The 11,330-nt window shown below is 38.3% G+C and overlaps 1 protein-coding gene across 1 annotated transcript in view; it reads left to right on the plus strand.

The window, feature by feature from the left end:
- Positions 1-728: 728 nt before the first annotated feature.
- The window catches only part of AQR (aquarius intron-binding spliceosomal factor), a gene marked incomplete at its 5' end in the record, with an annotated part of 50,160 nt that continues 39,558 nt past the window's right edge, over positions 729-11,330 (plus strand). Inside the window, 9 exons of the mRNA XM_010136773.1 lie at positions 729-785; positions 1,937-1,977; positions 2,962-2,997; positions 5,318-5,438; positions 6,736-6,876; positions 8,106-8,174; positions 8,662-8,762; positions 9,441-9,517; positions 10,742-10,806. Of these exons, the coding sequence (XP_010135075.1) occupies positions 729-785; positions 1,937-1,977; positions 2,962-2,997; positions 5,318-5,438; positions 6,736-6,876; positions 8,106-8,174; positions 8,662-8,762; positions 9,441-9,517; positions 10,742-10,806 (708 nt within the window). The remainder of the gene's footprint in view (positions 786-1,936; positions 1,978-2,961; positions 2,998-5,317; positions 5,439-6,735; positions 6,877-8,105; positions 8,175-8,661; positions 8,763-9,440; positions 9,518-10,741; positions 10,807-11,330) is intronic.

Genomic DNA, 11,330 nt, shown 5'->3' on the forward strand with positions numbered 1-11,330 from the left:
GGTGTTTGAACAGCCTTTGCAGCCCGGCGTGTCAGGGAAGGGGTTTGGTTTTGTCGTAAGTGAAGAGAGATTCGCCGCCTGCGTTAGGTACCGAAGGGCATGTGCCCCCAGCGCTGCCGGTCTGGGGAGATTTACAGGAGCGGCACTACCAGATAAATCGGGTTTGGTATAACACGAGAAAAGGTGCTGATATTTTCTTGAGAAGGTTTTCTCGGAGGTTTCACACAAATGTTCGGTTTTTTTGTGCTGGGAACACTGCTTTCCTTCCTCTTCTACAGCGTGAAGAAGGTTGAATAAAGTCGGTTAGGAAGCTCCTGCTGTCATAGCTGAGGAGTTTTGGTGAAGTGATGGCTACAGCCAGTAGCCTTCAAATATCAGACCTTTATATAGCTCCGCTTGGTCTTCGTGAAAGTCCTCAGTGGGTCTGTAATCATTTGCAGTCCCACAGTATATTTTTGAGGGGTTTGCTAGTAGTATCATAAGAAAAAAAGTTGTTATATAGCAGTCTGGGCAGCTGAAATTTTTACAGACGTTTGCACCTCTGTTAGAAAAGGTTCAGCCGTAAAACTGAAGTGTCTCAAAAGCACTGCTGTTGGAAAACATTATTTTGTAACCTGTAGTTGCAATAAGCTGAATGAAGTAAGGTTTGGGGATGTGTTACAGAGTTACTATATCACTGCAACTGAAAATGTATATATTTAACCTTTTTAAATTTTTCTCCTGTACAGTTAGCAAATAAATACTGGGCTCCACATGTGAAGAAAAAGTTGTCTTTTGATTCAAAGGTAAATACTTCTACTGGAATTGTGTTGGGGTGTGAAAGAATGAGGGTTGACCTTTTCTGATGTGCCAACCTCCAATGGTGCCTATTTTATATAAGAGAGTGGGAGGCTGCTTGGAAGGTCAGCAGTTGCTTGACGCTGTAATTTGTTACGTATTTTTGTTTATAAATGTAGGCACTGTTGTGAGGGTGTGCTGCAGCGGGTCAGATCTTCTGTAGGTTATCTGTTCAGTTTATCTTGGTGAAGAATTTAGGAGAGTGGAAGATTTGTGAGCATCTCCTTTGAGGTTAAAAGGTGTTTGAGGAGGGGCTACTTGTACAAATCAAGGCGGGATGGAGGGTGCAGGTATTACTGAGCTGTATACTTCTTTCTAAAAGCTGCTTTGGAGAGTTCTGATTAGACAAATTTAGAGCTGTTCTGTTTAAAATTTGGCATGGTGTGTGTGGTTTTGCATTATTTTTCTGTAGTGCAGGGTTCTTACAAGTTAATTTTCTTTCCCTTGTGGCTGTTTGGTGAAATCTCCCTTTCCAGCCTCATTTGCTCACTCTCTTTGTAGTATTTGTGCGGTATTTGTCTGTGATTGTTAGAACTAGGATGAACGTAAGCAGCGGTGTTATGTGATGTCAAAGTGTGCGTTCTGCAACAGACAGTGCAGAGTCTTTCATTCCTGTTGGAAAAACTAGGTAAAAGTGTCTGGATTTCGTTAATTGTCGGTTAAAAGAAACTGTGACAGCAGATGACTGAGTTGATGCAGACTTGACTCTTGAAGACTGTTCTTTAAATTCAACAGTAAGCCAAAGATTAACAAAAAATTTGCGAATCTGTTTATATAAAAATCTCGGTGAGATGTAGGTTACTCCTTCAGAATAACTTGAGTGAAGGTCCTGTCAACTCTGTCAGTGTGTGCTTTCCCCTAAGTCGATGGACTGTGTTTGTGAGAATGTGTGTGAAGCTTTCAGACTCTTCACAGCTGAGACATAATTGTTATGCCATTTTTGATCAGATAAATAAAAAAAAAATCAAAAAATCTGTGGTAAGCAGAGAGTAACTAATTCAGAGTAACTTGGAGTGCATAAGATGTCTACATGCTTTTTTAATCACATTATGAAGTATATAAAATTCTTACCTTTTTGTTTAAATACTCATTCCCGTAGGTTATTGAAGATGTATATCTAAAAGAAATCGTCAGGTCGAAGTAAGTACACTACTTACAGACAGGCATTCCAGCATTATCTGTATTGAAGTGTTTTTTGATGTTTCACAGAGTATTTCAAAATGCATTAACAAGTTGAAAGCAGATGAAAATGACTCGAGCACTTTTGAGTAATTTAATCATTATGGTATTTCAAAATCTGAATGTGGCAGAAGGAGAGTTCATGAGCTCACAATCCTTAAGTGTAATGGTTGGACATAATATTGTTTGGTTCTTTGATGTGGGAGTCTGCGGTGGTTTTGTTGTGATGGTTATAGTAGGCTGGTCCTTTCTTTTGTCGCTAAGGTATGTAAAGAAAAAAAGTCAGTTGAGGAGAGTGCTGCCTCAAGCTTTTTGCTCTTTTCATAATTATCGTTACCAGGTTTTTAGAGGGCAAGTCTCATTTTAGTGAGTTGTAATGTTAGCTGGGGGAAATGAATAATTCAAGATAAACTGCACTGGACAGCTGTGTGTACAGAAAAGAGTTGTAACCATAGCTGGCTGTAGCTTTTCAGGGGAAGTTTGCTCTGGAGAGAAGTCTGTGTATAGTTCCGTTATGAAAGTGATCTAAGAATTGCCACACAGGATCCAGAGCAAGCTTCAGTTTCCAGTCACTAAGAAGAGATACCATTACGAACTGATTAAATTTATAGTTGTAGCTTTCCAGAAGACACTCCCAGCTTCTAGCGATTCATGTCTTCAAGGCATTGGAAGTGGTGTCTTCATATTTAAGAGATCTAGATGGATTTTTTTTTTTAATGTCAGTTTGACTGCTTAATGAACTGGCACGAACATCAGCTTCCACAGTGTTACAGCAGTTGCTTCTGCCTTCACGCGGTTGCCCTTGCTTGGAAAGAGGGGGACAGAAATAATTCCTAGATGTTTCTACGGGTTTAGTTATATAACTCAGTAAGGGAAAATAGAGCCATTTTCCATGCATATGGAGGGTTTCTTTCCTGTGTTAATTGATTATTTTTTGCTTTTTAGGTTTGCTATTAGAAAAATAATGCTTCTTGAATTCAGGTAAGCTAATCGAGTGAAACTTTAAGATATTTTTTCATAGGAACTTGTAAAGATGAGAAGCAAATGAGTCAGTTTGAATGTAGTATACTCATTTGAGAGTGGGACTTGATCATCTTAAAGGTCTCTTCCAAGCAAAATGATTCTATGCTTTGTTCCAACTTACTAAAGCCCTGAATTTTGGACCTAGAAAAATTAAGTGAGGACACATTAATTAAAGGAGGAAATAATTTCATGAGCATAAGTAACATATCAGAGCATCTTGGTTTCTGAATCTGAATTTCTAGTATAAGTGAAGCACCAAAGAAGGGAGTAGGAACGAAATAGGTGAAAAGCTTGGGTCTGTAGTTTGGAATGTGTCATTAAGCCTTAAATCAGAACTTGCTGAAGTCAGAGAGTTTTTTGGATTAAGACTTACTGTGAGGGTCAAAATGAATTGTGCTGCTGCAGCAGTACCACTGACACTTTCTTCACCGTAAAAGAAATGGAAATGTGTTTCAAAGATTCTTACAGCTACTTCTGGAACAACTTATAAAGCATGTATAAAATACTCTAAAATAAGTATTTGCAATATCTACGTGTTTAAAACCACAGTATTTAGTGTTCGGTTTGGCTCTGTTTTATCTCTCTCAAATCAATTTTGGTTAAGATAGGTTCTTTGTTTCTGAAGCCTGAAATGTGTAAGTAATATTTAACTGGAGAAGGTGGACAAACTTTACTCTGTTTCCTTCTCCTTTATTAGAAAAGGCAGAAGAGAAAATATAATCTGTGGTTTGACACTTACAAATCTCATGCTGGTAGCATGAGTTCTGGGATTTGTATGCCAGCAATACCATGGAGTTGGAGGATTTTATCCTTTCTGTGAACATTCTGAGTGTTACCAGCTTTGGTTTCTGGTCTATAGCCCCATCTACTGCCATTTGTCCTGTAAGTCGTTTTCTCTCTTTTATTCCCCCCATCCCACCTTATCTGTCCGTCAAGCTCAACAGGAGGTTTTCCTGTCCTTCATTCTTGCTCACGTAGGTGTATCATCACTTGGGGGCATGATACTATTTTTACTAAAACATACTGATGTTTACTGGAATTTCTGAGTGGAATGACGTATGGTGTTCTGGGGATTTCGGGGGAGTTGCTGGCTCATGTTGGCAGATCCAAGCTCTCAGGAAGCAGCATGTATTTCATCTTGTACAGGCCTATGAAGTTTTCTCAGCTCCATTTGAAGCTACGCATTCTGACTGAGCTCCCAGAAGGTGTAAATCTCTGTCTTGAACATTACTGAGCCTTTTGCTCCTGGTGTTGTATAAGTTTTCTCTGCCTTTTTTTCCCCCACCATCTCCAGTACTTGTCTTATCCGAAGCTACTAAAGTAGCTGTGGAAAAGAGAAAATAGGTAAAACTGAGCTGGCTCGTGAGGGGCCAAATGAGTGTTAGAGCAGGCATTGAGAGGACGGGATGGATGAGCAGCTTGTTCAGGAAGAAACAAGACTTTTTGCTTTTGCAGTTGTTAACTGCTTTGCAGTTGTTAAAGTAGCCCAAGGTGCAGGTGCTCTGTTGAGAATGATGGATTTAGGGATTGCCACCTCAGGAGTAGCTCTCCTGCATGGCTTCAAGAAGAAGTTAAAGGAGGGAGACAATTGTTTGTCCAAATATCCTCTCGACTCTAAGATCTGATTTTAAGAGTTTCATCTGTGAGAAGTGTGCCATGTTAATGAAGAAGAAATACTCATTGCTGAGAAGCTGCTATTTCGTCAAGTAATTTTCTTTCATGTTCTTGAAAACACTTGATCACTCCCCTAATATTGAATGCTTCATTTTGGTCACACAGTGATGTAATATTTTTATTGCCTTTCTAAGATTAGAAGCATAAAATCTCTCAAGATGATTCCTAATTTTTTTAGGAGAAGGGGTATTTAATAATACAAGTACTGTTATACATTAGCTGTCCTTTGCATCTTATGCTAGGAAATGCTGCATGTGACATTCTTTAGACAAGTGGAGTTTTTTCTTTTTGTTCTTGTTTTGGAAAATGAACATGAATTCACATTACAACTTTGTATTAAGCTGTGGCTTCTTGTTACACTTGAAAACCCTCTGATCAGTGTCCTCTTGATAAGAAACTCATCTGTCTCTTGCAGCAGTTACCGAGTCTCACAAGTTTTGCTGCAGTGACCTAGATGAGAAGTAACTTCAGGAACTACTCACAAACTATAAAGATGTCTTTAAGGAGAAGGAGGAAGAAACCCCTGTGGATAACTGCTCTTTTAAATGAGTGACAGATTATGTGGGTGGCAGCAACTAATGAAATACTCTTTGTCTCTTCACAGCCAGTACCTCGAAAATTACCTATGGATGAATTATTCTCCAGAGGTGTCCAGTAAGGCATATTTAATGTCAATCTGCTGTATGGTGAATGAGAAGTTCAGAGAGAATGTCCCTGCGTGGGAGGTAACCAATTTCAATTACAGCTAGAATTGACTTTGATGCGCAAGTTGCAGCTTTTTTGGTGTGCTCACTTACACTGACAGAAGGTAGCAAAGCTTGTATTGTTAAAAGTAAATGGTACCGCAGCTGGAATGTCTCATACGGTGTTTTAAAAATGCATTTTCTTTTCAGAGAAAGTGGTGGACCACCTGATCCCTTCTGTTGTGCAAGTCCTTTGTTCTTCTGTGTGATGCCTTTACATCATCATCGTGATCGTTTGCTTTTTTGGCAACTGACAAAAATCGGGCATTTGCAGAGAAGTTCTTGCTTTAATACTGGAAGAAAAAAGATTTTTGTATCTGAGGATATAAGGCGGCATCACTGGAAATCTACCATATTATCCCATAGTTTCTTGCTTAAGACCTGTGAATACAGTTTTGTGGCTTTCTTGCATAAATTTACGCTGAGATTTTATTCTGCTTTTTTCTGTACTGTTGGTTGTAATAGTAGGCTTAGAAATTATTTAGTTTTTTACCAACTGTCCAGTTCTTTCAGGCCATCTCAACAACATGAACTAGTTAGAAATTCTATGTTAGACGTTCTTTGCAAGCATTATTTCAGAAGCACACTCACTCCAACAGTAGCGCCATTCCTTCAGTGCTGGCAAAGCACGAAGGATTAATAACTTGCTCATATGATGTCTGTCTTTCTTTTGTTCTGGTATACGTACTAGGTGCAAAACGACAGCTGCGCCTTACTCCCCAAGCACCTTAGTTAAATTTGTTATGTGGTTCATGACTGCCCTTGTGCAGAAACCATATTATCTCCATGGTTATTTGGTTTATCTTCCTGCTTTGGTTGCTGAATGGGAGCTCCACAAGTGTAATTAAGCTGTGGTGGTTTTTACCTGCTGGCTTTTTGCAGATCACTAAACAGCTGCCGTAGTCTTGACCAAAATCAACCAATCCTCTTCTAACTTGTGTCATTTTACAGCAAGTCCGTGTGATCACTGATTGAATGTTCCCACAACACAATCCATTCCACTTGTGCTTTTTGTTCCATTTGTCCCGTGCATCACCCGTATTGGACTGTGCGAAAGGCGTTAGTGCCACTAAGAGCATTCCTGTAGCATGAGGGTCCCTGGTCAGGAGGATGTCATTACTCTGCTTTGCTTGTGCTGCCTGGTCAGGAAAAGGGAAAAACTAATCCTTCCTTTTATAGATTTAAATGGATTTAGCAAACTTAAGCTGTATTATGTGAATAAAGATTGAAATGATTTGTATCAACCTGACTCAAAATCAACTTCCTCTTCTATTCCTAGACATTCAAAAAAAAGCCAGAACACTTTCCCTTCTTTTTCAAATGCATACTGGAAGCATCACTGGTTGAAAATGACAGTGAATACTCTCTGCATGAGCAGACAGTCCTGTTGCTTTTCCTTGATCACTGCTTCAATAGTTTGGTAAGTTAAAAGTAACTGTCATACTTCCGGAGTGTGTTTGCTGTTCTGGGTTGATAGCAGTTTAGTTTGAGCAATTTCTTCTTACAAGACAGATGAAGCAAAATTCCCATTTAAGGAAGAAGGGGTTTTACCCCCCCTTTTGACTCTTGCTTTATTTCTGTCATCATAGATGCTTTTCACTGACTCAAGGTCATTGAAGAGACTTGAAATCAGAGGATTGGCACTTACTGCAATTTAAAGGCATGTATTCAGACCTACATTTAAAGTGGTGCTTTAAAAAAATTTCATTTGTATTTGAAAAGGAGCTTTACACTTAAAATTAGATTACTTAATACTGTGCTCTTTTTAATTTGGCTGGGAAATTGCACAAAATTATTTCCATTAACTACTGAGAACAGGTTTAGGCAATATTTCTGTCTGCACGTCTCCTGAGCTAGTTTTAAGAAAGTATTCAACCAAGTTTTGTTCTCCATTTTTAGTGAAAACACAGGTAAAGATCCTAAGCAACAAGTGTGGAGAATAATTGACAATTACCTCGTTTATGAAACAGAACTCTGCTACCTCTCTTGCTACTGGGTTTTTTCTTTACTTCCTTGCATACAGGATGTATCACTCAAAATTAGGGTCTGTCATCATCATCATCATCATGGCTTGGCTTCGCGAATGAAGATCTGGGAAGGGCTTTTCCCACGCTCACTGCAATACAACTAAGAACAAACTTGTGTCTCACAGACAAATCAATTTAGAAAGAGTATTATTTGAGACAACAGTTGTAGTTGCAGGAATTATAGAGAAAATTAGTTATTTAAGATAATGGGAAGACTGTAGATGAAGTAAGGGAAACTTGAGGGCTTTAGCAGAGAAAAAACAGGGTACAAACAAATACAGAAAGCACTATAAGAAAGCTCAGATCAAGCAAAGAAATGACTTAATAAGGAACATCAGTTCTCATCGGCTTCTATGCTGAAAATACATGGATGCGGCCCCTGCTGAAGTATTAAGAACTGACAGAATCCATGAAAAGAACCTAAAATTCGAAAGTTGTCAACAGTTTTTGGTGTTACTGGGTAGGGCTTTTGTGCAGTTTCCTGTAATGGAACTGTGAAATCTAGTACAACAATGTACATATTTCCATCAGATGGGACTGTAGCTTGGTGCGTGTTGTAGGACAGGCACTTCAGAAAAGAAAAGAGTTTAAAAAAACCCCCAACGTTTTCTGTTTCTAACAGGAAGTGGATTTGATCAGGGGTCAGGTGCAGCAGCTCATTTCCTTACCGATGTGGATGGCTCTACAACCTGTAAGTATAACCCATAAACTGGGAAAGCAATCTTGCACGTGTTATCCAAGTCCTGCAGAGTGAATTCTTACGGAATACTGTTACGAACATGAATATTCAGAGCTGTCTGCAGTGCTATAAAATTATATTTTTGTGTGCTTTGTAAAATTCTCTGTCTTGTTTGGTGCTAATCTCCACTAATTTTAATTACTAGTTATGTAATTTTTCAGAAGACTAGGCTTTGTTACTTACAGCTCCTTCAACCTGTAGTTACAAGACCATGAGCTCACAGGGACTAGGGATTGGAGCTGACATCTGGCCATGGCTAGACTCTCTCTGGTAGTATTCCATTCTTGTTCTGCAGTGATACTTACCAAGATCAGTCTGAGACAGTTATTTATTTCAGATTGTTATATATTTTTGCTCTTTTAATAAGAAACCTGGATTGTATTTTTATCCCTCATGAAAACAAGGTCGTTGGTGACTGAATAACACGTTAATGTTTTAGAAACGACTGGAACAAGAGCTGAAAAAGACACCAAAACTAAGAAAATTCTGGAACCTAATTAAGAAAAATGATGAGAAAATGGATGAGGAGACGAGAATGCGGTATGTTACAGAAACCTCCTTTCCTGTTTAATCAAAGCCCTTGATTCATTCATTGTGTTTCAGCTAAAATAAATCATTTCAATAAAAAAAAATTAAAAAAAAAAATACTGTGAAGATGGCAAATAAGGATTGATCACACGTGATGTCCTGGCATGTATTTTGTTTTCAAGCAGTCTTTATGGCAAATACTGCTACAGAACTTCATATTTTATTTGATCAGTGAATTTGTGATACCAAATCTTAGAGCTATAGGATGGAAGCCATAAGACAATAAAGTACTTACTCATATTTTTTCATGACCTTTAGCAAATGTTTAGCTCTTAAGCAAATAGCTCCTGCAAATATTTGAATAAATTTGTGTGTATTTCACCAGAGTTAAATGTTCCAGTACTTCCATGTTGCCATGCGGTGAGGTGTAGTGGTGACATACTTCTCCTCATTGACTCAGTAGCAGCATGGGTTGTTAATCAGTTCTGAGCCTAAAAACATAGACCCTGCTAATCTGTCTGCCTGTGTGCCGAGAGAGAAGTTACCACCTAAAGAGTCTTGGTGTGTTTCAGAGCAACCTGCCACCGTGATATAAATTTTAAAGCGGGTAACTGTATTAGTGAAAGAAACGATGTACTTACAGTCTGCATTTGAGGAATATTAATGCTTTCGTTGTATGTCTGATTATAGAGCATATCAGGAGAGAAGATTTCTTTCACAGCTCATTCAGAAATTCATTTCTGTGCTAAAATCAATACCTGTCTCAGGTAACTGTGGTTCTTATGTTACTTTTTTATCTGGTAATCTGTTTTAAATTCTTCTCTGTTGCTGAAGCAATTACTCCTTAGGATACCTTTTCTGGATGGGGTTTCAGTGAAATCCCTGTCTGTCTGCATGGGTTTCATGGCAGAATTAGTATTCAAACCTATTGCTTTAAAAATGAAATAGCAGGAAGCTACTTTAAACCTCCTTCTGCTCAGTATGGACTTAAGAAAAAAAAATTTCTGGGTACTGATATCTTTATAGTGTGCTTACAGCCTTCCTACAGCAGTAAAGCATTTCATATGCACTTAGATGCCTTGTTAAACAGGTGGTATAAATTCATATCATAAAGCTCTGTTCTGTCAGGAGTGTTGATTTATGGTAAGAACAAAAGCCTGAGTGAAGTGAAATTCTCTAAGATTTGACTGCTCTTGATTTCCAAGTCATTGTGACAAGCAAAATTATATGCTTCCCTGATTTAGAAAGGAAAAGTGTTTGTACAGGAAGGTGTAAGCCTTTTGACAAAAAAGGCTTATTATGCTCCAAGCACAGCATAATGTGGGTGAAATCACTTCCCAGAACTCTGCTTTTGCTCTTAAACTCCTAGCAAACTTCAGCTCATAACTGAGGAGTAAGGGGAAAATCTGTGTATTGTGGCTTTCTCATAAAGGATACATATCCCCTCCGTTTCCCCAGTTATGCAAAACCTGTTTTAGCAAGATTTACGTTAACAGTTCTTTGGAGGCCTTAGGAAATACATACTAATTAAAGCAGACTTAAGGTTGCGTTTTGATGTGGTTCTAAAGACTCCTTAGTAGTCACCACTGAGTACTTTTGAATATTGTCAAGGCCTGTTGCACGCACTTTGATTGCAGCTTTTAAGTAGATGGTTTTGAGTAGCCGGAGTTCAAAGCAGCTTAGCGGGCCATTGGCATCTTGTGGCAGTGTGCCTTTTTGTATGTCACATGGGTTGTTTTTTTCAGAGTGGATAAAACCAGTCTTGAAATTCCGCTTACGTTACTTTCTTATATCCAAATATTTTCTGGTTTGCAATGAAAGAAAGGATTGTTTCAGAAAGAGAAGAATGTGCTAGTTAAAATTTTAATCTCGTTAAAAGCTAATGCTGGTGTATTAGTAGCATTTATTACATTTTTAAAGAATAGTTCCAGTACAAATATATTGTGGCGAGAACCAATTTTTAAAAAAACCTTATTGTTTTTTCAATCTAGGCCCTATTTCTATGGACAAAGTTCATTATTGTGAGAGATTCATTGAACTCATGCTGGATCTTGAGGTAAGTTATTAAGTTGTTTCAACCTGTTTCTGGGTCCGCTTTTCTAGATTTTAAATGCAAAATGCCTTTTTTACAGCTTTAGTTCAATTTGAAGGTGGTTATTCAGAGTTATGTGTATGGTTGCTTAATAGTGATTTTCTGTCTGCAAATAGGAGATTGTAGCAGTGCATCCACATCAGGAACTGAATTTTAATGTTTATAAACCAGGTGAACTGTTACAGAAGGCTAGAATCCTAAACTGCTCAGCAAAGAAGACTTTGTTAATTAGAATAGTGGTAATAATTCTGGCACTTGATGGAAGAGTTTGACTGCTAGGAATAACCCAGGCATATTCTTCCGAATTCCTAATAGCTCAGTTAAAGTGTCTTTTGTCTTGTAGGGTATAATCCCAGAAGGGGTCAGTAATTTTGAAATGCAAACAATTTCTCTTTGAGTGGAATTCATTACTGAGAAGTAGCCGTTCTGGAGATGTAGGGTTGTTACAGAATAATAGGTGGCCAAGCGGAGTTCTGTGAAATTTTTCA

Source organism: Buceros rhinoceros, unplaced genomic scaffold (assembly GCF_000710305.1).
Source record: "Buceros rhinoceros silvestris isolate BGI_N320 unplaced genomic scaffold, ASM71030v1 scaffold13505, whole genome shotgun sequence".
Taxonomy (NCBI): domain Eukaryota; kingdom Metazoa; phylum Chordata; class Aves; order Bucerotiformes; family Bucerotidae; genus Buceros; species Buceros rhinoceros.